At 40.8% G+C, this 27,762-nt stretch overlaps 2 protein-coding genes across 2 annotated transcripts; both read right to left on the reverse strand.

Moving 5' to 3' along the window:
- Nucleotides 1–2,326: 2,326 nt before the first annotated feature.
- Nucleotides 2,327–23,165, reverse strand: LOC146521287 (uncharacterized). Its single transcript, XM_085148908.1, has 7 exons — nt 23,088–23,165; nt 22,818–22,989; nt 16,714–16,977; nt 16,389–16,634; nt 16,141–16,302; nt 10,648–10,746; nt 2,327–3,339 (listed from the first exon to the last, which is right to left on the reverse strand). Exons 1-7 carry the CDS (start codon nt 23,163–23,165, stop codon nt 3,296–3,298), a joined length of 1,065 nt encoding a protein of 354 aa, XP_085005034.1. The 3' UTR covers nt 2,327–3,295.
- On the reverse strand, nt 19,731–27,762 carry LOC146521288 (myelin-oligodendrocyte glycoprotein-like). The gene is made up of 3 exons (XM_085155303.1): nt 27,482–27,762; nt 24,565–24,900; nt 19,731–23,623 (listed from the first exon to the last, which is right to left on the reverse strand). The coding sequence occupies exons 1-3, from the start codon at nt 27,549–27,551 to the stop codon at nt 23,427–23,429; spliced, it is 603 nt and encodes a 200-aa protein (XP_085011429.1). The 5' UTR covers nt 27,552–27,762; the 3' UTR covers nt 19,731–23,426.

Consider the following 27,762-nt stretch of genomic DNA (forward strand, 5'->3'; position numbering starts at 1 on the left):
AACATTTGTCTAAATCATCTCCAACACCCTGGTGAACAACGGGGAGGAGGCTTTCCAAGATTACATGGATCGGTGCTTCCAGGATCTCGTAATGTCGAAGGCTCAGAGTCTTCCCCAGGCAAAACTGAGACGCCGTCATTGAAAAGATGTTGCCTGGCAGACTCCCCCGGCACAACATCGCCAGCCGACAAAGATATTGCAGACATCCTAGAGTCAATCAACAAACGATTGTCCAGTTTCGATGCAAGGCTGTCCTTGGTGGAGACTCTACAGCGGGAATTTAAATCCTTGCGAGAATCCCTGGAGTTCAGCCAGCAGCAGGTGGAAAACGCTCGCTGCTGAAAATGCCACGCTAAGGGAGTCATACACACACACACACACACACAATCCTTTGTTCACATGTATACCTATGTAAGATGTTATATGTTAATGACCCTATGCATATTCATGTAACCACAATAAAAGGAGTGCTATGGGGAACCTGGCTGAGAGTCTGATGGAGGTCAAGTGGTGGAACGACACTTGGCTCCAGGCAGGTCTCCCTCATGCATGAGTAACATGAAGAACTTTGCCTACTTTGGGTCTTGCTTTGCTGTGTAATTATATTGTCTTCAACGTTCCAGCGAATAGGTTTAAGCTACAAACCTATCAAACGCTACGTCCAGATGAACAGAATCAACATTTGGAGGTTTTGGAGATTTACTTACCCGGATGGTTGAGCATGCATCAAGACATTTTAAAATGTTCAAAGGGGAATGCTATCATTGCTCCATGGAGAAGACATCAGAAAATTAACAATAATAATGTCCTCAGAGCAAAGAGTGAACATTCAAATCAAAAATAAAACCAACATCCAGTGTGTGTCCTTTGTTATGTGTGACAAATGCTGGGTAAAACAAAAATAATCCATGATGCTGATAAAGCTGTTGATAAATCTGGCAAAAAGGTCACAGTCTTTGTTAATGTTTAAGTTAAAATTCGCATCCATAAGCAGTCTGGACAGCTTCATGGAGGAGGATCAATGTCACTGAACTCCTTTAAGGAGAAACCATTTATAGCACAGCAAAAACGATCATGAAAACCAAAAAATCCAAAAACTGCATTAAAATTTTATCAGCCTGTGGAGTAACCACCTGGACAGAGAATATAAAATAGTTCAGTTAGTGAATACTAAGGGTTTGATCTTTGAAATTAGTGAATTTTACTCACCAAGAGGAGTCTTTAACTAAAACTAATTGACTTGACAATAAAGTGTTAAACTATTGTCAGTCATGAGGCAGCCATTACACTGTAACTTCCAGTTTTACCAGTAGAGCGCAGCAGATTTTAATTTTCACTAATGGCCATTTCAAACTTCAAAGGTTTAACCCTTTAAGACCTACCATAGAACCAAGTCCGCCAGAGCTTATATTATATTTTTACATGCTGTAGAGCCATTTTTGGGAGCATTTCAAGTTGCTATACATCAATACAACCATTATAGCACAGATTTTAATAATATGTCTGCATTAAGTGCATAGTAATTACATAAATTGCAAAAAAGTGCAATAAACTACAAAAAAATTGAAAATCGTTTTTGTTTTTTTAACATATATTTCTAGTTAGAGAAATTTAAGAGGCTTATCCCTCAAAACTGTAAATACAAAAAAGTTGCACAAAATAGTTTCCTACCACAGGAAATTTATTTTGAGTGTCTTCATGGTTTTATTTTTGAAATACACCAATTTTTATTTACTGCAGGAAAAACGAAAATAAATATTATAGTGCAAATTTGCAAAAAAGCAGCATATGCATCAAAATAAACTATTTCCAGCAGTGCAATATGAGTCCTAAGCATCCCAGAAACGACACAGAAAGTCATAAAGTCAAAGATAACTTTTAAAAACACCAGTATAGGCTCATGAGGCTATATGGTAAAAAAAAAAAACCTACATTTCCGCAAAATGACGTCACTTCCGGTTTCGGGCAGGTAATGGCGAACATGCAAAAGTTCGCGCTGACGTCTGTTCCAAGGTGGAAGTGTTACAAACAGCTGATCGGATCGGCAAAGCCTGTGTCTGGAATATTATGTTTTTGTTGCTGCAAGTGCTTTTTATGCAGTTTTTGCAAAGCTGTATGTGGAAGGAAACTGTGACCGAGGACAAGCTGATGGCATAAGATGTAAGTACAACTCCTCCGGTTTCATATGCAAAAAAAATTATTGCGCTAGCTTACGTGGCTGCAGAGCTACCGGGATTTAAAAATAGTTACGCAAAACAGAGCGTGCCCGCTTCCACCGGTTTTAAAGGGTTAACAGGAGCTCTGAGCTGGTCCAGGAGACGCGAGCTAGAGTCACATGTTCATGAAATTTTGTTTTATCAGACACTTCAGTTATGTTTTCTTCTTAAACTACTACAAAAGACACTATGAATGTGTCCAAAGGGGAGGAGCAATAATTAAAATACAAAGCTTTGTGAAAACTAAAGTCAACTATTCAAGAACACTGGTCACCTGTTCTTGCCATAGGTTTATCACCTCCTTATTTATGTAATTTCATAAAGCACAACTGTAAAATGCCACTGTTATTTTAGTTAAAAAAGTTGTTTATTCCCTGTGCCCAAGTTGCTATATTGCTTTAATAAAAAAAAAAGAAAAAAAAAAGATTCAATTTAACTACTAACAGAATTATCTTTTATTTTTATTTTTTGTAAGAAAAAAATTAAAAAGTTACTAAAATTCAACTTTTTGCCATGTCAGCAGCTGCCAGTTGTTTTTTGGGTGACAAACAGCTTAAACTCTTTAGTCTCAAACACAAACATCCTGCAATGAAGGTTTAAAGACACTGATTGATGCTCTGGCTTTTTTTTAGGTTGTGGTTTAATATTTATTCTTTGTTTTCTTCAGTGAAAAAACATGTGCATCGGTTAGCCACAACCAGACCAGAACAAGTCAGATTTTATCTGTGACACCTTTGTGAAACCCACAGAACCACACGAGAGAAACAGATGAGGCTAATGTTTGTTAATCTTACAGGGAAACTAAACTGTTGATCAGCATTTGACAAACAAAGACAGTAATTTTACTGAGGACACAAAACAAGAGGACGATTTCATTATAGAGGTGTGTGTCTATATACCTGTATAATACACATTTAAAAATATTTTCATCACTTTTTTGTGAACTATATGAATCTAATTTGGTGATAGAAAGACATAAGACATGGAAAAATCTGTAACATGTGGATGTCCTCTGGTCTGAGGTACTGGGTGGACCAGTTAGAAACCAGCAGCTGGACGTCAGCGGTTGGACTGGTGGACTACTTCAGTGAAGAGTAGACGATGTCTGGCTCTGGTTTAAAGTCTGAACACAAACACACACAGTTCAAACAACAGGAAACATGTTTACAAGCTTTGTAGTTCGATCAAGACCTCCAATCTCCACCTCTCTGCATCACACACAGTCCCAGTTCAGACTTTACTGGGAACCAGCTCAGATACAAATCACAGAGCTTCCATACTGCTCACACTTTTTAAGACGTTCATGAAAAAGCTAGTAAAGTCATAAATCAAAAGAGATTTGGTTAACTGATGATTCAAAATTGCCCATAGGTTTGACTGTGGTTGTAAATGGTTGTCTGTTTCTCCATGTTAGCCCTGCGACAGACTGGTGACCTGTCCAGTGTGTATGCAGCTTGTGTATTTAGTTTATTATGCTAAGCTAAGATGGCAGAAGAAACATTACATTAGCTTAGCGTGCTGGCTGGCTGGAAATGAAGTAACCATAAAGCTCATCTCTGTCCAACGTTAAAGTTAAAAAGCAGCTGTACCTCTGGTCTTGTTTGGTCTGATGGTTATTTGTCCATAACTGACTTCGTCAGTTCTCACTGCTGAATAGACAGCAGCTGGATCACTGTCTGCACAATAAAATCACACTGCAGTGATCCCCAACCTTTTGTGTGCCACGGACCGGTTTAATGTCCAACTATATTTTCACGGATCGGCCTTTAAGATGTCATGGATAAATACAACCAAGACAAAAACTGTAGTATTTGGTAAATTTAATAATAAATGTGAATTCACTGTGTAAATGTGTTTCTTCCTGAAATGCATCAACAACATTGACAGTAACATTCTCCTCTCTGCCACTTAATGCTCCCTGGTCGCTATGGTAACACATAAATATTTCTTTCAAAACAAGACACACAACTACAACACAGGAAAACAAAGTTAAGGACAAAACCCCCGAAAACCTGTTGATCTCCATTTGTGTGGTCAGCAAATGGATTCCTGCACAACTGTTTACCGTTTACTGGCAAAAGACAGAAACAGTAATCAAGTTGTTTTTTGTCAGTGATGAAGCAGTAGAGAAAACAATTCAGAAGGTGTCCAAGATGTGCCATCAATTCCATCTACTATAAGGATACATCAGGCAGTGACCCTTACCTAGGGAGAACTGACATACAGGGATATCAGCTGCCTGTGCACAATAAATCAAATTTTGACCTGTCAGTGCTTTAATGCAAAGCATTTCACATTCAATCATCAACAGACAGCACCCACAGCCACAGAAATTCAGTAGCAAAGTCCTGAAGTTGTTGGTGAATGGTGTGTGGTAAAGTGTGGTAGTGACCTCTACCCAGGTGTCATCACAGATACAAGTGAAACACTTGCTGAGGTCAAAGGAGCTTGCAAAGAAAAGCGTCTGGACTTATTTAAGTTACTTGAAGACGTTTCACCTCTCATCCGAGAAGCTTTTTCAGTTCTAAGGTCAAATGGTGGAGAGTCCCAGATATAAACCTAGTGGGAGTTTCCCCCCACAGACTCCCATCACCCTCTGGAACACAAACTTGGAGTAATTAGGACCCTACACCACCGGGCAGAACATGTTCCCTCTAAGCCTGAAGGGAAAAAGAAGGAACACACACATGTAAAGGAAGCACTCAAAACGTGCGGCTATCCTAAATGGGCATTCTTAAAGTCAGCAAAGAGGCACAGAAAAGAAGATCAGACACCAGCGAGGGAGGATAAGAAGGACAGACGCAACAACATTGTCATCCCCTATGTAGCCGGTGTATCAGAGAAACTCAGGAGGGTTTTCTCCAAGCATGACATCCCGGTGTACTTCAGACCCAGCAACACACTCAGACAAAAACTGGTTCACCCGAAAGACAAAACGCCAAAACACAGACTTAACAATGTGGTGTATGCCATACAGTGCAGCAGGGAATGCCCAGACCTCTACATTGGAGAGACCAAACAGCCACTTCACAAGCACATGGCACAACACAGAAGAGCCACCTTCACAGGACAAGACTCAGCTGTCCATCTGCATCTTAAGGATAAAGGTCACTCTTTCGAGGATGCCAGTGTTCACATTTTGGACAGAGAGGACAGATGGTTTGAAAGAGGAGTGAAAGAAGCATCTATGTCCACTGTGAGCGACCATCTTTGAACAGAGGCGGTGGTTTACGACACCAACTCTCTGCCATCTATAATCCAGTTTTGAGATCCCTTCCCAGACGCCTTAACGCCCACTCACACCCTGGGCCATCTGACCTCAGGAATTCGCATGATAAGGTGGGGCCAGGTTTCACAATGAACTCACCCGAAACTCTGGCTGATTGGGACCCACACCCAGTTTCACACCTTGGCTCAGGCGAGTAGAGGATCATCAGGGGGTCCTTTTGTCCCTCTGTGGGGGGAAACTCCCACTAGGTTTAAATCTGGGACTCTCCACCATTTGACCTTAGAACTGAAGAAGCTTCTCGGATGAGAGGTGAAACGTCTTCAAGCAACTTAAAGAAGTCCAGACGCTTTTCTTTGCAAGCTCCTTTGACTACGATGACCTGGATGACTGAGAACCTTCACAGACACTTGCTGAGGTCGGTTGCATACACAAAATTGGGCTCAACAAGTTTTTCTGGCCAGTCAATGAAGAAATACTGTGGTATCTCTTTGAGAATATTTTGGGTGTCATCACACCACTGAAGCCAGCCACAGCTGATTTCAGCTGATTATGTTAGCTTGAATGAATAAACACTCCCAAGTCTATCAATCTAACTATCAGAATCCTCGAAGCGCAGGCCGAGAAGCTGGTGTGGCAGCAATTAGGTCATTGTCTGACCCAGTGTTTGTGTTTCAGTTTTTTTCAGTTTTTATTTTTTTCATTTATTGTTATTCATGGTTCTGGTTCTCTTGATTGTTTTTATGCTTGTACTTTAATAGTTTCTAGTTCCTATGTTTCTATTATTGTCCTTTCCATGTATTCCATGTTTTATCTCTATCTCTACTGTCTCCATGGTCGTGCATCTCCTGTATCCATCCCTCTGTCTCCCCAGTCAGTCATGTCTCTGTGCCTGTCTCATGTTTCCTGTTTTACTTTGACAGTCTCATGTCCTCTGTTAGTGTATTTAATTTGGCATCCTCCTCATCTTGATAGGTTCAATCTCTTCAAGCTGTGTTCCTCATGTATTCCTACTTCCTCATTACTCCTCTGTGTATTTAAGTCGTGTGTTTTCCTCTGCCCATTGTGTACCAAGATTGCTGTGTATTTCCCCACGTGCCTGGCTTCTGTTGTTGTTTCTCGTCGGCTTCTGGTTCCTGATGTCTTTTCTGTCTATAGGCTGTTTGGGGATTCCCATGATGCATTAAGTACGCTCATGGCCAACTTCCCTGGGCCTGTTACTACTGGAGATTTCTTTCTGTTAATAGGGAGTTTTTTTTCCCACTGTCACCAAGTTCTTGCTCATGAGGTTCAAGTGATTGTTTTTCTCTGTATGTATTATAGGATCTACAGGATATACCTTATATAGATCACCTCACAATCTAGATCTACCTTTGTTGTGATCTGGTGCTGTATAAATAAAATTTAATTAAATGAATGTGTGGTTTTTGTGATTTTTTTTCCTTGTATCATTAATTGCTTAAAACTGCACTTTTAAAGTAATGCTGAAGAAAACTAAAATATTACAATTACCAACATTGTAGTTCCTGGATATTCTCTGCGATACCACGCTGCATGCAGCATTAAGTGATGCCTATTATAGACTGCAGCAGCTTCAGACTGTTTTTTTCTCATCTTAACACCTCAGTTCTAAAATAGCACCTGTATACAAAGAAATGGGGGGGGCTTTCTGTGTAAAAGACGTGTGGATAACCACAAAGCTGCAGTTAAACACACTGACACCTTTGACCACAGGGCACAAGACAAACATGTTCTCACAACAAGAACGCTCACCCACGTCGGACTGACTACAGTTAACAACAGGATGTCGCTCCTGTGGTTTTATATGCAGAACAGTCAAAGTCTATAATTGTAATAAAGATACTTGTTTTATTCAACCTGTGTCTTTATGTCTCATATATGCTGAGAACTTGTGTTTACTAATCTCAAATATTAGACCTAAATGGGTTATATAAGTTTATTGTTATTTGCTGCTCAGTACTGCTGAAGTCACAACACACCTGAGATCCCAGTGATATAATAATATTAGATTGCACTATTGCACCAGTAGGCAGTAGGGTGAAGTGTCTTGCCCAAGGACACAATGACCAGGACAGAGAGAGCTGGGGGATGGAACCGGCAACCTTCCAGTTACAGATGAGCGTCCCAACCCCCTGAACCACGGTCGCCCTGTAATATGTAGTGGACCTGTAGCTGAGCTGAAGCTCTCAGACCCACTGCATGCATATGCATATGCAGCCCAAAGAAAATACAGATCATTCACATTTGGACAAAAAAAAGAGATATTTCATTCCTCCTAAAGTACATCACTAAAGTCTGAAATAGTCCTGCTTAGTTATTTCTTCTTCACCATGTGAACACACACAGTCATTTCTGACTCAAACATCATAATGCTGCCACAAGCACAAATGTGTATTAATCCATGACTGATAAAGTCTCCAACAATCACCATTTCTTGTTTGTTTGAGAAAACATTCACAGAGCAGCTGTTTCAAGAAATAATAATAACAACATAATTATGATTGTGAGGTGTGATTAAAGTTTGATGGATTTAGTAGTTGGTGGGAACTACTGTGTTTGTGTTTATAAGTCAATTATCATTTCTCCTGACTTAAAGTAACCAATACAACAATGAGTAAAACTCTTGATAGGCCATTCAGCCTGGTGCTAAACTATTTGGCTTGTACTATGGTGACCATTAAACTTAATATTAGCATGTACAGTGGATATAAAAAGTACACACTCATGCTAAAATACTAGGTTTGTGTGATGTTAAAATAAGACCACAATAAATGTTTTTAAAACACTTCCTATGATCATCATGAACCTTTACAATTCAACTGAAAAACAAAAAAATCTGTTGGGGGACAAAAATTCGAATAAGACTTTTGTATAAGACCCTCAAACTAATACTTTGTTTGTCACTACCTGCGTCTAGGGAGCCAGTACTCTCTCCCTGTGTGTGTTTACGTTCACTCTCCCAGATGTTTTGGACATGGAGTGACCTATGACAAGGAAGTGCCCTGGTGCGGGAGACAGCTCATCAAGCCATCAGCAACTGTCAGATAACGCTTAAATAAACATAAAAATAAGAATTAAAAGTGCTAAGTAGATAGATATATACATGAGTGCAGGTGGTGATCAGTGCAAACGTGGAATGATGCAGTGAACACAGTGTAGGGTCATGTGTTAGCGGTGGGAACAGTCATATGGTTATTGTTCATGAGTCCACCAGCAGAGGGGAAGAAATTGTTCTTATGGTGAGAGGTTCTGGTGCGAATGGACCGGAGCCTCCTGCCTGAGGGGAGCAGGTCAAACAGACTGTGTCCAGGGTGAGAAGGGTCAGCTGAGATCTGAGCTGCACGCCCCAGTGTCCTGGAGGTGTACAGGTCCTGCAGAGATGGGAGTCTGCAGCCAATCACCTTCTCGGCAGAGCGCACAACACGCTGCAGTCTCTGTTTGTCCCTGATGGTGGCTCCAGCGTACAACACGGTGATGGAGGAGGTGAGGATGGACTCGATCATTGCCGTGTAGAATTGCATCATCGTCCGTGTTGGCAGGTTGGATTTCTTCAGCTGCCTCAGGAAGTACATCCTCTGCTGGGCTTTCTTAATGACGGAGGTGATGGTGGGCTCCCACTTCAGGTCCTGGGTGATGGTGGTACCCAGGAAGCGGAATGAGTCCACAGAGGTGATGAGGGTGTCAGTCAGGATGATGGGGGGGAGTGGGGCTGTGTGCTTCCTGAAGTCCACAATAATCTCCACTGTCTTCTGGGCATTCAGCACCAGGTTGTTGTGGCTGCACCAGGACACCAGGCGTTCAACCTCCCTCCTGTAGACAGACTCATCCCCGTCCGAGATGAGTGCAATAACGGTGGTGTCATCTGCAAACTTGATTAGCTTGACAGACTGGCGGGTGGAGGTGCAGCTCTCCTGTCTGCCTACCTGCTCACCATTGGATCAAAGTTGCCACTATTCACCCAGACCTCCCTGGAAATTACCTCCTCCTGCTTACATATAAGTTGTTATCATTCACCGGTGCAGGCAGTCATTGGAATCCCACGCGGACACGCTTCTCCTCTGTTGCAGTCTTACAGAATGCCTTTGTCCACCCCGTTATTGTGCCCTGCTCCTGGATTCACCTCCCCAAATGCCCTGCCTTAGCGTGTACTTCTTCATTGTGTTTTGTCACGGGTCATAGTTCATAGCCTCAGAGTTCATCACTGTATGCTCTCCATAGCTCCTCGTCCCTGTATCATAGTCACAGCCGTAGAATACATCACAGTGCAAAAACCCATAGTGTGTAACTCGTGTCCTGCTTTATTTTTTGTTTAATCATTGAATTTTTGTCCCTGTAAATAGACCTGTACTTTTGTATTCTAGTGTGTTGTATGACCCAACTTATTGTATATATCCACTGCCTCACTTGCACTCAGCACTGTCCTGAGATCTTTAGTATTACGACACTCTTACGCACTCCTTCGAGTCTGTTGTCTGCTCCACGAGTCCTGCTGCCATCTGAAGGCTTATGCCTGAACCAGGCTTGGAAAGAAAGCTTTTGTCTTGCAATCATTCCCTCTTAGTCCAGACATATTGAAAATAGATTATTACATTTAGTACACAACAGAACTTGCCAGAAATTCCAGCAGCTCCCTCAGTGTTGCCGCAGGTGTCTTAGCAGGATCACTGAGCAGTTTCCGCCTTAACTAACTAAAGCCTTTCAACAATGAGATCCCTTTGATGGCCAAGTAATTGTCTGGAAAGTCTTATTAGCACAGCACACTGTTACTTGATTGATTGACTGTAATTGTGTCTTTAATTCTCAGCAGGTGTTTACCCAAGAAGACTGGATCCTGTGATTAAGTCAATCGGTGCTTCAGCAAAGTATTAGTTTAAGGGTGTACACACCAATGCAACCAGCTTACTGTACTTTTTCCTTATATTCATAATGTGTTAAATTTTATTTATATTTTTTGCCCTGCTAGACTTATTTGTTTATTTTTACCATAATGTATAGGTTTTTCACTCATTGCATTAAAGATGGGAAAGGTTTTCAAATAATTTATTGTGATCTCAGTAGTTATAATCACAAAACTCTAAATATTTTTATATTATTTGTATTTTTATCATATCCACTGTAAAATAAAGCCAAGCCTTGCAGTAGGTAAAGGTAAATATTGATGAACACAAAGAAGAGCAGCTGTACCTCTCATCTTTGATTTTTTCTTCTCATCTTTGATGATGATTGGTCCATAAGTGACATCGTCAGTTCTCACTGCTGAGTAAACAGCAGCTAGATCACTGTCTGCACAATCAAACACACACAAAGGACATCAGTACAGGTAAAATAGCTGATCATATAGAAAGTGATGAAAAGTGTTTAAGAAGTAGAATTTAGAGTCAGTGAAAACATGGCTGCTGCTGTAAAACATAAACAGACCTAATACAGGAGGAAGTGACTGAGCTGAGCTTTCAACAACATGGATGAAGGTTCAACATATCAAGAACTACCAAATTATTAACTTCAGAAATGTTTGATTTACAATTTGAAATGGAAAAAAACAATTTAATTTCAATGCAACTAAAAATGTAGGTAATTCTGAAATATGCAGCAGTCAAGAGGGTTTAAAAAAGAATACTGTTATTATTAAACAGGATTTTATTCGTAATGAATCTCATTGAGATTCATAGTCTGTGTGCAGAGTTTACAGCTTTTAGAAATGATTTCTACATTTTTCTTCCTCATCTTACGACCAGCAGCTCTGTGGTGAAACACTCGCTGCCTACATGTGTTTCTATAATGAGAAACAGGATGCTGGACGACTGCAGAGCTGTTAGCTTCAGTTAACCACAGACCACAAACACACAGTCCAGCTCACAGTGAACAACACTCAGTAAGTACAGACACATGGTTACATCAGACTAAGGTTTCACATTTCAGATAAAGAAATAAAGAGTATAAACTTAAATATTGTGATTTCAGGGATGAAAGACATCTGATTAAAAGGATCACAATCTGATGTGTTGCTTATCGAAAGTTTCGTTTAAATGAAAATTTAAACATTGCACTCTGCATTAATAAAGCTTTTAATATAATTACTATTATAAACTGTAAAAATAAAGAATTGTGATTTCAGGGTTAAACTCAGCATCAAATCAGGAAAAGTTGGAATATTTTTTTTTCATATTTCCAAGCTCTCTGTAATGTCCTCATAAGCCTTTATATAAACCATCCATAAAATTAATTAAATAAATTCTAAACATCCTCCTAAAACTGAGTCTGAACTATTTGAATGGTGTTGTGACCCAAGTCATCATTTTGTGTATAGTATTCACTTCTCCATACGTTGGGGTGTTTTCATTTATCTAAGTTCCAGGTAGAGGGTGATCATTGCTTGAAAGTGACTGAAGACATGTCAAGACTGACTGTTTCCTGCCTACTTCCTGTTTCCAATGAAGCTGTGCTGTATGTTTAGTTGTGCATTGTTGTATGATCAGGTTTCTGCATCTAGAACAGCTAGTTATTATTTTTGTAAAGATTTTAAATAATCCTTATTTGAAGGAAATAAGCCTGTTTTCTTTGTGGGTGTGAAGCCTTTTTCTTTAAACACCTTTTCCCCCTAGGGCAGGGCAGACTGGGTCAAGGGTCAGAAGAAATGCCATGGACAGTTATTTTGAAGCCCATGTAAAAATGGCAGTGGACAAAATGCAAACACCTGGCTTTACCGGTTACAACATCTAAAGCCAAAAGTGTCCCAAGGGTTTCTTCATATATATATATATATTTTTCATTTCAGTGTGATCGGATAAACATTATACTAGCTCATGCTAGAAACACATGTAACCCAAGTTTTTGAAATTCAAAATACAAGATTCTGTGAGACAGTGTATCTCTAACAAAACAGGTGGAAGAAGAACAAAAAAAGAGAGAAAAACAACCTTTAACTAAGTGCTTATTTTAAAATAAAAAAAATAAAAAATAAAAAATAAATAAATTGGACCAAAGCTTTCAAAATAAAAATCATGCATTCTCGGCTGTTTCATTTATCTTCCAAATGTTTGTAAATGTTAAGTCCACAGAACAGAAACACAAATAATCACAATTGACAGTATTTACAGTGGGTACGGAAAGTATTCAGACCCCTTTAATTTCCCACTCATTTGCCCATTTGCCAAAATTTCATTTTTATTCCTCATTAATGTATGTATCATATTGACAGAAGAACACAGAATTGTTGACATTTTTTTGCAGATTTATTAAAAAAGAAAAACTGAAATATCACATGGTCCTAAGTATTCAGACCCTTTGCTCAGTATTTAGTAGAAACACCCTTTTATCTAATACAGCCATGTATGAGTCTTTATAGGAAAGATGCAACAAGTTTTTCCACACCTGGATTTGGGGATCCTCTGCCACTCCTCCCTGCAGATCCTCTCCAGTTCTGTCAGGTTGGATGATAAATGTTGATGGACAGTAGGGGTGGGCGGTATAAACGGTATACAGTAGAGATTTTGACTATACCGCTCTGCCACGTTAGCGCATGTTGATGATGTCATCAAGCTGTGCCTGTTTGGTCAAAAGCATGGCAGTGGCTACAAGCATTATCAACTACAAATTATGCCGGTAATAACAAAGAGACGAAGCACTTTTGAAATATGGGGAAAGCCAAAAACTGCGCTTCCTCCACTTCCGTAACATTAATTCATTAATGTTGAATTCTCTCGCAGCTGTTCTATTCCCATGTTGTTGCAGTATATTAATGACTAACCTCGTATTGTGGATGAATAATCTCAGTTTTTCTCCTGACTGAAGTTTGGTCCTTGTATAGCATCCTGACATGCGATTGCATTTGTCCCTGACCACCAGAGTCCGTCACGTTAACTTTAATCGAGTGGAAAAACAGTTGGTGTCCTCCAGCTTCACTATACTAATGTCATGCTAGCTGTGTTGACTACCAGGTAGTCCAACTTCAGTAACCTTACAAACGCCACTGCTGTTTAGTTTTCTGTCTTCATTTATGTTGGAAGTGATAGCAGAGCTGTACGTTTTAATTTGTTACATAAATCTCTCAGTCAGAACACGGTATGTCATGTTTAGGTGTAAACTAGCGAGCTAACTTCCTGCTAACTTCTAACTCTGTTAAATTTAATGCATTCTGTTTTCATGGATGCCTAGATGTTTAACTTAATTGTTACACCTGATCATTTTAGTAAAGATAAAAGAATTTAGACGGTTTTAAACTCTCAGTGTTTGTTTGACTTTGAGACCTGAAGCAAACAACATTTTGGATCCAGATTACTCCGCGAAGCACCTCAGTACGGCAGCCGTAATGCTCCGACAATCCATCAAGCAGTGCAGCTTCGTAGTTACCAAACTCGTACTAAAGCATTTTTGACAGATTTCTGCACATAGTGTACCACAAAAAAATCGATTCGAGGTCAGTAAGCACCAGAGATGGGCAGTAACGCGTTACTTGTAACGCGTTACTGTAATCCGATTACTTTTTTCAAGTAACGAGTAAAGTAAGGGATTACTGTTGCAAAAACGGTAATTAGATTACCGTTACTTTCCCGTAGGAACGCTGCGTTACTGCGTTACTAAAACCGTGATTTTCTTGCGAGAATGTCTCATGACAGTGACGTAAGCGAGTGTGATGCTCGTGACAACAGCTGTGTGCAGATCAACAATGGATCGAGTGCAGAGAGAGTATGAGCGTGCAGCGTTTAAAGCGTGGAAGTACTGACCTTACTTTAAGTTTGATTCCATAAAAAGTGACAAAAACATTAGTGTCCATTGTGCGTGGGAAGAAAACTTCTTTTTACAGCGAAAAAAACCCCTAAACTTCCAAGCAAGCACCGAGTAGCTACGACGTAATGGGAAACTCACAGAGAAACTGCGGTATCCTTCCACTGACCGCTGCAGCACACCTGCACCAGGATAAACCTCCGCCTACTCTACTCCTGCTTTACAGGTGAAAATAGAGCAAAAGGACCGCTAGTCTTTGACTTTATTTATTTTCTGCTGTGTTTTACTTGCATCTGAAAGAGTGAGTGTAAACACAAAAAAATAAAAAAATTATATATATATATATATATATAAATTAATTATGTGCTGGAATGTGCAGAAAATAGGTTTAAATGTTAAACTAATTTCTTCCAGTCAGAGAATGTTGCATATAATTAAATTTTTGCTTCATGCATAAAGTTAAAAGATTAAAACTAACAAAACAAGTTTTAAAAAGAGACTTTTCCATTTGATTACATTTTGTATGATGGATTATGCAGAAAAAGTAGAATTGGGCTGAAAGATCTATCACTTTATCACCTATTCAGGTTGTAAATCATGTTTTTAAAAAGTAACTAAGTAACTAAGTAATTAATTACTTTTGAAAATAAGTAATCAGTAAAGTAACGGGATTACTTTTTTGGGGAAGTAATCAGTAATTAATTACTGATTACTTTTTTCAAGTAACTTGACCAACACTGGTAAGCACAACCAGAATTCATACATCAGGCGCACTCTCGATTTTTGAGGAAATTAAAGGATTTTAAGTGTGCCTTTTAGTGTGGAAAATACGTTATTTCACAATATATATCGTTACCGCACGCGCTTCAAGTTATACCGCGATATGTCTTTTAGGTCATATCACCCAGCCCTAGTGGACAGCCATTTTTAGGTCTCTCCAGAAATGTTCAGTCTGGTTTAAGTCAGTGCTTAGGGTCATTGTCTTGTTGGAAGGTAAACCTAGGCCAAGTCTGAGGTCCTGAGCACTTGGGAGAAGGTTTTTGTCCAGGATATCCCTGTATTTCACATTCATCTTTACTTCAATTGTAACTAGTTGTCCTTTTTAGCAAACTCCATGTGGGCTTTCATGTGTCATGCACTGAGGAGAGGCTTCCGTCACCCCCGACTAGTGGAAGGCTGCAGTGACGGTTGGCTGTCTATAACTTTCTCCCATCTCCCGACTGCATCTCTGGAGCTCAGTCACAGTAATCTTTGGGTTCCTCTTTACCTCTTTCACCAAAGCTGTTCTCCCCCAGTAGCTCAGTTCAGCCAGATGGTCAGCTCTAGGAAAGGTTCTGGTCATCCCAAACATCTACCATTTAAGGATTATGGAGGATTATGGAGGCCACTGCACTCTTAGGAACCTTAAGTGCAGCAGAATTTTTTTTTTGTATTCTTGGACAGATCTGTGCCTTGCCACAATTTAGTCGCTGAGCTCTTCCGGCAGTTCCTTTGACCTCATGATTCTCATTTGCTCTGACATGCATTGTGAGTTGTAAGGTGCTATGTAGACAGGCTAATATGATTAATAATAATAATAAATAATAATAATAAATAATAGTAATATGACTAATCAAGTCCAATCAGAATAATCAAACACAGCTGGACTCATATGAAGGAGCAAAACCATCTCAAGGATGATCAGAAGAATTGGACAGCACCTGAATTAAATATATGGGTGCCACAACAAAGGGACTGAATACTTAGGACCATGTGATATTTCAGTTTGTTTTTTTTTAATAAATCTAAAATCTAAATCTGTCAATGTGGGGTGCTGTGTGTACATTCATGAGGAAAAAAACAACTTAAATGAGTTTTGCAAATGGCTGCAATAAAACAAAGAGTGGAAATTTTGAGGGGGTCCAAATTCCTTCCATACCCACTGTATATCAAACTCATAAGTCTGAGTCTCACCTTCAGGTTTCCTGTGAACATATCGTCTTACCAGGAGAACCAGTAACACCAGTAGAACCACAACACAGACTGATCCAAAAAATGTCAACACAGAGAGAACAGGAGGAGAGAGTGATGTAGGTGGAGGTGTGGATGTAGGTGGAGGTGTGGTGGTGTGTTTGTCTAAAATAAAGCAAACACAGTCATTAAGTTGTCGTCACATTGTGAATGTTGAAAGCTGCAGAAACACGGACAGGTGAGTGTGTCACCTGTGACAGTGATCCAGCTGGATGGAGACTCTCCATGACCGCTGATGTCACACTTGTAGAGGCCTTCATCAGACCTGGAAACATGCTGGATGGTCATGTGACCTGTAGGCTGCTTCCTGATGAGGGAGCCATCTTTATAGAAAGCAGCTGGGAGGTTGGAGGGAGTGGTCTTTGTTTTACAGAGCAGAGTGACGTCATCTCCCTCCATCACAGGGAGGACAGGACTCTGCAGGATCACTGATCCACCTCAACACAGAGACAAACTACAGCATTTCATCCATTTACACACAGCTTCATCAACACTAACTCCACACACTCAGCTTACCAGTGACTGTCAGGTTAACCATGTTACTGATGGGACCCTCTCTGGACTCACACCAGTAAACTCCACTGTCCCATGGGTACATGTATTCGATTTTACAGGAAGAACCAGCTGGTTTTCCCCACACATCTCCACACTGAGTTCTCTGTTCTTTGCTTGTGTTTCTCCTCAGAGTCCATCCAGCAGAGCTGTCATCCTCCTCACAGCTCAGAGACACAGAGTCTCCTTCAAAGAACTGAGAGCTGCTGGGACTCACAGTCAGACGAGCTGTGAGGGTTAAAATGAAAGAATTATGATCTGTTAGACTTTACATTCTGAAACATGAACCCAATCAGGTCATATCAGTGAGCATTTCTCAGGTTTAAACTGTGACAGAAGAAGGTTACTGACCTTGGTTTGTTGTGCAGCTCAGCAGTGAAATCAGAACTAAAGAGAAATGACACGCAGGTTGATTTGAGGTGAACATAAAGAACAACTCCACACAAACAGCTGACAAACACACAAACCTGTCTCTCTCTGATATATCTGCTCATTTTCTATTTTATATCAGTAACATGTTTCAATAAAGTTTGACAAAAGACTAAAACATATTTAAGAAGAAGAAAGAGCATCATTCATCTTTTTAACTCATTTTTCATCTTTTCTTTGAGGAAAATCTGGAGCCCAGTTTTTATTGTTCGAGCAGCAGTGTAACACAGAAAAATAAAATAATAATAATCTCAGATTAATTTCAAATGTTAAATGGACATGTTTTAACATTTTACACCAATTTTTTTTCTGTTTGAGGAAACAGATTTTAAACAGTTTCTGCTCCTTTTTATCTAAATAACTCTTTAAACCGTCATTATTGTTACTGTAGTGCACTATGGAGATAAAAGAAAAATGTGCACTAATTATGAATATTACTGTTACACTGTCCAGCTATGTTGATATAATGAGTGAATGATTTGATCTTTTCACTGTCTGCTGTGTTTCCTCGACTCCTGAGCAAAGATAAAGAGTCAGTTCAGACCTGCAGTTGGTCCTCGTGGTGTTTTGAACTTGAATTCAGCCTGATTTGTTTTTCATGTCTTCTCCTCCATCATCAGTTATCAGGAGAGCAGACAGTCAAAGTACAAGAATTCAAACAAACACAGAGATTCTACTTACAGAGCAGACACAGCACAGATGTTTCCTTCATCGTCCTTCTCACTCATCTGAGCTTTTTTTCATTTCTCTCACTGACACCAAGTAAAGCCCGCCCTCTTCCTCTGAGCACCAGCTTTCTATTGGTTCAAACACAGAAGCGAGAAGTATTTCCTTTCCATGTAGTTACGTCCCCCTCAGTGAGAGAGGCAGATATGAGCTGAAACACAGGAATCAAACCAGGGATGCTGCTGTTATGGAGCTGAACTGGAACCATTCAGACACTGAGGCCCTCTGAACACATTTTAATTACAGCTGTGCAGAGACACACTGATGACTGACTGGAACACTATGATTCACATTTTACATTAACACCATCCTCACACATGGTTATATATGTCCACTAGAGGGACTAGAAAAAAAAAGATAAGAACAAACAACAATACTGAAACTCTTGGTTGTTTTGCTTGGATTATAGTTATGGAATTTAATTTAATGTATTCTCTATTTTTTTTCTATTGTTTTTCTCTTTTTCTTCATGCTTGATGTAAATCAGCTGCTTGCTAAATTATCTTTTGCTAAAAGTGTTGGCATACTAAGCATGTACTTCAGCCAATACCTTTTTGATTATTCTTATGTCATGCTTTCTTGTTTTGTAAAAAATCTTTCTTCTGTAGTCACAGAGAGATTTATGTATTGATAACCAAATTAGCAAAAAAAAACCACATTGGAATTTAAGTTGGACCAACAAGAATACAAGCAGATCATTGGTGATGCTTCTCTTATTTCTCTCCCTGTGACCCAGAAATCAGGGTCAGTAGGTCATGTTGAAGGATATATTAGAAACACATATGGAGGACTGAGGAGAGAGGAAGCTGCACAGGTGATCCTTTCCAGAAGCTTCTGTGGTGGAGTTCTGGTCTCTGGTTTCAGTGGAGGAGTGGTGCAGCAGATTTAAGAGGGAGGCCTGGATGCAAAGGTGGTCCTTGAGTAGTTTGTGGAAGGGATGCCCAGGGGAAATGACCAACAAATTGGCTGGGGTTTAATTACCTTTTCGGGCTGTATGTGGACATGTGATCATGACTGTTAGCAGCATGTGGTTTCTGCGGAAAGCCCAGACAGCTCTGGTGATTTGCCCCACGGATGATTTTCCACTGGAGCAGTCTTGTGAGGACAGTCTACACTCAGCCTTTCACCAAGTGATAGGAATTGATGGTCACCGGGTGCGGCCTGAAGCCACACAGACATACCCATGCTCTGTTATTATTGAATGATAGGCTTTATTGGGTGAGTCGTGACACTGGCACAGAGGACGAACAGACCCAGTTGTTGAAGTCTGAAAGCTGCCAGGAAATTATTTTCCAGGTGGCTCATTATAACTCCATGGCAGGGCATATGAGATATAATAAAACTCTGGAGCGAGTAATGGCCTGATTTTATTGGACAGTCATCCAAATGGGTGTCCGTGTCTTGCCCAGAATGTCAGCCAGCAATCCTAAAAGTGCGCCCACTGCCATTAATGGGGGTACCGTTTAAGCTCACTGGCATGGACCTCATCAGGCCATTTCATCGGGGTCCTTTTTTTATACAGTGGCTTGCAAAAGTACTTTTCCACATTTTGTCACATTACAGCCACAAACATGAATCATTTTTATTGGAATTCCACGTGAAAGATCAATACAAAGTGGTGTACACGTGAGAAGTGGAACGAAAATCATACATGATTCCAAACATTTTTTTACAAATAAATAACTGCAAAGTGGGGTGTGCGTAATTATTAAGCCCCCTGAGTCAATACTTTGTTGAACCACCGTTTGCTGCAGTTACAGCTGCCAGTCTTTTAGGGTCTGTCTCTACCAGCTTTGCACATCTAGAGACTGAAATTCTTCTTTGCAAAACAGCCCCAGCTCAGTCAGATTAGATGGACAGCGTTTGTGAACAGCAGTTTTCAGATCTTGCCACAGATTCTCGATTGGATTTAGATCTGGACTTTGACTGGGCCATTCTAACACATGGATATGTTTTGTTTTAAACCTTTCCATTGTTGCCCTGGCTTTATGTTTAGGGTCGTTGTCCTGCTGGAAGGTGAACCTCTGCCCCAGTCTCAAGTCTTTTGCAGACTCCAAGAGGTTTTCTTCCAAGATTGCCCTGTATTTGGCTCCATCCATCTTCCCATCAACTCTGACCAGCTTCCCTGTCCCTGCTGAAGAGAAGCACCCCCAGAGCATGATGCTGCCACCACCACATTTGACAGTGGGGATGGTGTGTTCAGAGTGATGTGCAGTGTTAGTTTTCCGCCACACATAGTGTTTTGCTTTTTGGCCAAAAAGTTCCATTTTGGTCTCATCTGACCAGAACACCTTCTTCCACATGTTTGCTGTGTCCCCCACATGTTTGCTGTGTCCCCCACATGGCTTGTGGCAAACTGCAAAAGGGACTTCTTATGGTTTTCTGTTAACAATGGCTTTCTTCTTGCCACTCTTCCATAAAGGCCAACTTTGTGCAGTGCACGACTAATAGTTGTCCTATGGACAGATTCCCCACCTGAGCTGTAGATCTGTGCAGCTCGTCCAGAGTCACCATGGGCCTCTTGGCTGCATTTCTGATCAGCGCTCTCCCTGTTCGGCCTGTGAGTTTAGGTGGACGGCCTTGTGTGCCATACTCCTTCCATTTCTGAATGATCGCTTGAACAGCGCTCCGTGGGATGTTCAAGGCTTGGGAAATCTTTATGTAGCCTAAGCCTGCTTTACATTTCTCAATAACTTTATCCCTGACCTGTCTGGTGTGTTCTTTGGACTTCATGGTGCTCCCAATATTCTCTTAGACAACCTCTGAGGCCGTCACAGAGCAGCTGTATTTGTACTGACATTAGATTACACACAGGTGCACTCTATTTAGTCATTAGTACTCATCAGGCAACGTCTATGGACAACTGACTGCACTCAGACCAAAGGGGGCTGAATAATTACGCACACCCCACTTTGCAGTTATTTATTTGTAAAAAATGTTTGGAATCTTGTAATGTGACAAAATTTGGAAAAGTTCAAGGGGATCGAATACTTTTGCAAGCCACTCTATGTGCCCTTTTTCACATCACTCTGTGTGCATGTTGTTTACATGAGATGAATTGCAGAATGGCAAAATACTGTTAATGTTAATCTTACCATCTTCAGGTTTTACACGCTTACATATACACACGCAGTTACTGTGTCTCCATTTAGAAAGGCAGAGGCGGCATGGTGTAATTATTTTACATGTAGTTGTTTTTTTTTCCTGTGTATTCATATTAAACATTGCTATCAATACATTTCTCAAAAATGCCTCTTTGTAGAACCAGACAGAATACTATATTGAATCAGAGCACCCATCATCTGTTGGCACTAAAAGAATTACAAAACAAGAGCACACATCCCAGCAATAATAGCTACACGTGGTAAAGTTGCAACAAACTCCCATCTATTAATACCACTTTTACATCGTTTTTTGAACATCTGTATAAATCAGAGATCAATCAAGGAGTCTACTTGTAAGAGTTTTCTTGATAGTTTGGAACTACCATAAATCTCACAAGCAGATCAGGACAAGTTGGAGGACCCATTAACTCTAGATGAGCTTCATAGAGCCTCGAAAGGTCTAAATAAAGGCAAATCACCTCGATTAGAAGGCCATCCACCTGAGCCATTTCTAGAACTTTGGGATATGATAGACTCACTTATGCTTGACTCTTTGAATAGAATAGAATAGAATAGAATAGAATAGAATAGAATAAACCTTTATTAGCCCACGAATTAGAAATTTGGATGTTACACAGCTCTTACAGCAAGGGGAATATAGAAGGAAGACACAAAGTGGTCCTATATACATAAACAAGTTCGTATATACAGGTAACAATGTACAGGAATATGCATCAAAAAATTGTACAGAGATTTGTATAAAATGTACCAAAACAAACAAGCTGATGAGTGAGATAACCCCCAAAATGTAAAACAGTGTTAAGCTGTGTTATAGAGTCTGACAGTTGCTGACAAGAATGACCTGTGGTAGTGCTCCTTCCTGCACTGTGGGTGTAAAAGTCTACTGCTGAACGGGCTGCTTGGTGCTCGTACAGTGTCATGCAGGGGTTGGGAGATGTTGCCCATGATGGATGTTAGCTTAGACAACATTCCTCCCCATCCTGCTCCATGCATACATATGCATATACATATCCTGCAGATGGCTATGAAGATCCATGTGCAGTATTCTCACTTGAGTCGGAGAAAGCCTTCGACAGAAAAGGGTTTAGTGCCAGATGTTGAGCAGATTTACAACATTAGGAAATTGCTGCGGTACTTAGTGTGAAACATACTATATGATAAAACACTTAAATAAAAAATAAATACAGATAAATGTACTTACTTAAAGGATATACATTCTATGTTGTCTAAATTTATTTGGAATGGGAAAAGGCCTAGGATACATTTGTCAACACTGCAGCGGCACAAATTGCTTGGTGCTTCGGCAGTACCAAATTTTGAATTTCACTATTGGTCATTCCAAATCAGGACGCTTAGCACATGGGTTAACCCAGAGACGAGTACTTCATGGAAAATTATTGAATCTGCTAAGGCACACCACATAGGTTACAAAGACCTCTTGTTTTCCAAAATACACACCAAAATCCTCAACAACAACAGCATATTTGGGCCTATTATTGCAAATTTTATACAGGAATTTGAAACTATAGTGCTCCTTCAGCCCTCAGTGTTAAAGTAAAACAACATTTAAAAAAATGCAAATGTAATAGATTCTTTACAGACCCGGGCATGACAGGGGCCCGCCCGCATATCTAGCAGCGGCAGGGATGAGGTGGGTCCGGGGACAGCCCGTGGGGCCCCGGTGGCGGTGTAGCAGTCGCGGCTGTGAGCTGAGGCTCCCAGGTGACGTGGCAGGCGTGCGGCCTGCAGGACTCAGCGCACTGGTCTCAACCGAGCGCTGGCCTTAACCGAGCGCTGGCTCTGTTGGGAATGAGGCGGGTCTGGATGGCATGCTGGACTCTGGCGTGGATGTTGCTGGACCACCTGACACAGTGTCCTTCGGCTCCATGTGGGCAGGACTCTGCTGCTCGCTGTCCAACAGCTCCGACTGCGTCAGTCTCTCTCTTGTGCTGTTCTCCAGCTCCAAATGTGCAGCAGGTTCTGCAAGCTCCCGAGCTTAAGCCCCGGCAGTCAGATCTCTGCAACTCCCTTGCAATCAAGGGTTGCAGGTGGCAGCACCGGCCAGGAACCGATCTGAGCTGCCAGCCGCTGCATGTGGCACTCAGTCTGGTCCTGCTCCCTCAACATGGCCACCATTTGGGCCAGCTCATCCCTTGGCTGACCTGTCCACGAATTAATGCTTTTCAGCATTCATTCATTACTCTTGGTTGCTGTCACTTTTCACACAAACACAGAGCTTTAGTTTTCCAGCTCACAGCTGAATACTTCCCCAACAACAACAACAAAGACAATTCAGACTGTAAGCCGCTCAGGTGCATCTGCCTCCCCTGCCGTGGCCCAACTGAGCACATCCCATCACAACAATATAATACAATCTTATTTTCATGAGAGATGATCTTAAGTCTGAAGAGGTATTGCACTCTCAGCAGGATGCTCATTTGAATCTCGAGACTGTTTTCTGTAGATCAGAAAAACAAAAAAAGCAGCCACAAGAAGCACAGCACAAACGGACAAACCAACAATCAGTCCGTCAGATCCACCCTTTTTCACTGCATCTGTGTTCCCTCGATCCTCTCTGTCTCCTCTTGGCTTACCTGCAGGTGAGAAACAGCTGTCAGGTAGGTGATGAGAGAAAAAAAATAACAGAATCAATTTCTTTTTCATGTGCTGGCATTAATTAAAAAGTAAATTGTGAAAATTTACCTGGTGGTGGAATTTTCTGTGCTTTCAATTAAAAAAGGACATCTGACAAAAACTGTGGCCACAATCACTGTTCTAGGTTATTTAATTCTAGTCATGTTACACTATCATAAATGCCTGAGTCTGTAATCTCAGTGACTAACAGAGAACCTGAGTCTAAATGTGATGAGATGAAGTTTGAGGTTGTGAGAAAGTGTCTGACTGCATTCATAGATGTGTCCTTTCAGCTGCTCACTCTGATCCAACCTTTGGTCTCTAAGAAGAGGCTTCAGGGAGATGTTTGCTACGTTGGACTGTAGGACCATCAGAAATGTGTGCAGTAACAAAACAGGCAGCACTGAAAGCAGCTCTAAGTGTTTGTGTTGTTCAATGATTTGTGCACAACAACAAAAATGGGACCTCTCTCATCCATCAGTCACCATGTGGACATTTTTCTGTCACACTTTGAAGCTGATGGACGTTTTGTGTCTGCACTAAGTACGTTTTCACAGCTATGGCACCGGCAGGATTCACTTTCACAGACTCACAACCACCAGCTTCACCACTCCCCTCCCCCTCCAGCTGTAGGCTTTAACATTGAGTTTCCCCACACATGTTTACAGACGAGTTAGAGAGCAAGAGAAGAAGAGACGGATTCATAAATGTCTTTGTTTCTGCTCTAACCTTACCCAAACAATGCTGCTGTACAACTCTAGACTACCAGCCACAAAGACAACAGCTGGAGAAACATCTGTCTACCTCTGACATCCACCAGCTCATCCATACAACAAACACACATCAACAACCAGGAAGCAGCTTCACCTCTGATCACACACACTCAACTCTACTCACTCACCTGGAGGAACAACAACAGTCAGGTAGATGATGGTGAGCTGCCATAAGCGTGTTTCTCTCATGAAAACATGACACTTGTATGTTCCAGAATCATTAATTGTCACATTCTTCAGAATCAGAGACACGTCTCCATCCTTCATCTGTCTGTCCTGCAGATCCACCCGGTTCTTAAAAGATGGATGCTGGTTGGCTGAATCAAAACGCCCATCTCGGTACAAAAAGACATAATTAGCTCCGTATTCAGCTCTCGTCCACTCTAACACTATGATGTTGTTGTTTGGAGCTCGACATGTCAGAGTGACGTCCTGTCCAGACTCAGCTGTGATGTTTTTCTGGTCTGAAAGAGGAAACAACACAGAGCAGAGAGGTTAAAGGTCAAAGTACAATTGTGATTAGAATGTTTTATTTTATTTTTATTTTTTAAACATGGATAGAAAGAGCCCAAACATATGTATGTTTGCTACGGAACAGCTGCACTTATATCATTTATACTTATATATTACAAATATATCAGTGTTTGATTTTTATCTTAGTATTGAGTATTTTATCTTATTTACATGTTCGCTGTGCACTGCACTAAAGTACTAAGTGAAAGAGCCTCACATACTGAATCACATTGCTCTGTACTGTCACGGCTTGCCATTTTTTACAGTATTATAAAAATATAAAACAACACCAAGTTAAACATTTTTTCTCAACTGGTACCAGCATAAATATTTCTGCAGTTAGCGAGAAGCATAAACAGTGTGTGTTCACATTCATTTACTCTGCAAGCAACTTCAGTCTGTTTGTTTGCATTTCCTTTGGAGAATCTGAGTCAAAAAGAAGAAAAACAAACAAAAACACACTTTCAGTAATGCAGATTGAGTTGACAAAATTAACTGCATTTAGCTGTTCCTCTAACTTGACATTTTATTATTCTTACACACCAAGCCAGGTGTCTCTCTTCTGTTTTCATTACAAACAGAGCACTTTTTATCAGTATAATACTCTGGGGTATATATGGTTAACGAGCGATTTCCACTAGTCTCCAGAGAGAACAACAGCATATCTATACTTCAGCCCACAAGCTGCAATGTACAGAGTCTGCCAAAGCCTCACACTACATTTTGCTCCATAAACAGTGGTGGGCCCAAATTGTGACTGTAGCCACGCTGGTTGTTGTCAGCCTGGCTACAGTGCTGAAGAGAAACCTGGGGTTGTTCTTATTTTCTTCAATCAGTGATGAATAGTAAGATGTTCTGGCTTTGCGGAGGGCTTTCTTATAAAGAAACAAACTATTTCTCCAGGCTAAATGATGATCCTCTAAATTTGTGACACGCCATTTCCTCTCCAGCTTACGAGTCATCTGCTTTAGGGTACATGTTTGAGAATTATACCACGGGGTCAGGTACTTCTGATTAGAGACCTTAGTTTTCACTGGAGCTACAGTATCCAGAGTCGTACGTAGTGAGGAGGTGAAATTATTAACAAGATAATCGACCTCTGTTGGGGTAGCGTTCAGATAGCTGCTCTGCTCTATGTTGGTACAGGGCATTGACGATGATAACAGTGTATTGTAAATGTAAATGTTATCAGGAAATGATCAGACAGGAGAGGGTTTTCAGGAAACACTGTTAAATGTTCAGTTTCTATGCCATATGTTAAAACAAGATCTAGAGTGTGATTAAAGTGGTGGGTGGTTCCTTTCTGAGCAGTTAAGACACTGTGAGTCTCTGCATGCTGCCTTTTCTTTAGCTACAGCTGTTTGTATACACTGAACAAAAAGCTTTGTAGCTGTATACTGACTCCTGACACTACAACACATCACACTGACACAAACGTTACACATCCCTGTCTCTGTCACAGCTGGATTACAGATGTTAAGTGTCCACCCACAGTCTGGTTTCTACTCCCAGGTCCTAGCCTGTTTGGAGCCCTGTCCATCTTCCATTGTTTTTTAATTTTGCACTCCAGTATGTACCCATCCTTCAACCCGAGGATCACCATAACATAACCTAACACACCTACACCTTAGTTCACAGATTCACTTTGTCTAAGGTGTATTTCTGGGATTTTGCACAACCCAGGATTCAAATCATGAATACATAATGGGCTTAGATTTACAACATTATGAATGAAATGTGCTCTATTCGGAAGCAGCCGGCCCCCCTCCCCTTTTGACGGGTTGTGTGAAACTTCAAATCATCAAACTGTAAATTATAAATGTTAAATTGTTATTGATCCCTTTACCCCGAGTCCTAAAGTGTATATTTATTTTCTTACTCTTCTTATATTTATTGTTTGTTTACTTGCACTGCTGTAACTGGAGCCTCGTCGTCTAGTCTCTCTATATACTGGACTGTATGTGGCAGAGATGACAATAAAGTTTACTTTGACTTCAGCAGCGAGCAGGCACACCGAGGGCTCTCGCGCTCACTTTTCGCATATAGAATTGCATGCGTTTTATAAGTTTTTAAATTATAAGTCTGTATCATAATCTCTGGTATTTTCGTGTTTTTTGGTTTCTTTTTATTTTGTTTTATTTTGCGAGTTGGTTATTAGATGCTGCTCCAGCCAGCCAGAGAATTCCGCCGCCCCGCCCTCTCCTCCCCATTCCCAATATGCGCTGACATGATGTCGGGGCAGCAATTGTTTTTGTTTTTTGTTTTTTGCCGATGCCCTTGATGCCGCCTCCACCACGATGCCGCACGGTGTCGACCGTATCAAAAAGCGCTACCGCTGACTCCTGAAACTACAACACATCACATTGACACTTCTTTGTCTCTGTCAAAGCTGGATCACAGCCAACACACGTTAAATCCACTTTGACTTATATCACAGACAAACTTAAACAATAGGAAAATAATTATTAGAAAAGACAAGTCTCGTTTACAAGTTACGAGCTCTCCCCCACCAAACTAACAGGTAAATCTCACCTGCAGAGACAAACGGGAAGACTCCGACAAACAGCAACGTGGAGCAGAGCGACACAGTCACAGCGGGCATGTCTGTGTTCTCTAGGTCAGATGATCCGACACTTTAATGGTGATAAAAGTCTGATTCTGTTGGTATTTTCACAGAATAACCGAACCTGAGTTTAAACCTGACATCATGAGATAAAGCTTAAGGTTAAAATAAAGTTTTACTCGCTCGATGCCAAAATGTCCGACTCCTCTCTCACACACCGACGATCGATTAACAACGCCCACAGCCTCAC

The sequence above is a fragment of the Neolamprologus multifasciatus genome, chromosome 3 (genome assembly GCF_963576455.1).
Source record: "Neolamprologus multifasciatus chromosome 3, fNeoMul1.2, whole genome shotgun sequence".
In the NCBI taxonomy this organism is placed as follows: Eukaryota; Metazoa; Chordata; class Actinopteri; order Cichliformes; family Cichlidae; genus Neolamprologus; species Neolamprologus multifasciatus.

Excerpts from the sequence above, each read along its gene's own strand:
- LOC146521287 (XM_085148908.1), bottom strand. The coding sequence starts at position 23,165 with ATGGTGGCCATGTTGAGGGAGCAGGACCAGACTGAGTGCCACATGCAG. Across the intron at positions 16,978-22,817 it reads CCCAACAGAGCCAGCGCTCG|CTCGTCTGACTGTGAGTCCC; the intron begins GTTAAGGCCAGC and ends TAACCCTCACAG. Across the intron at positions 3,340-10,647 it reads GAAAAAATCAAAGATGAGAG|ACTTTAAACCAGAGCCAGAC; the intron begins GTACAGCTGCTC and ends GTTTGTGTTCAG.
- LOC146521288 (XM_085155303.1), bottom strand. The coding sequence starts at position 27,551 with ATGCCCGCTGTGACTGTGTCGCTCTGCTCCACGTTGCTGTTTGTCGGA. Across the intron at positions 24,901-27,481 it reads CTTCCCGTTTGTCTCTGCAG|ACCAGAAAAACATCACAGCT; the intron begins GTGAGATTTACC and ends TTCCTCTTTCAG. Across the intron at positions 23,624-24,564 it reads GACTGTTGTTGTTCCTCCAG|GTAAGCCAAGAGGAGACAGA; the intron begins GTGAGTGAGTAG and ends TCTCACCTGCAG.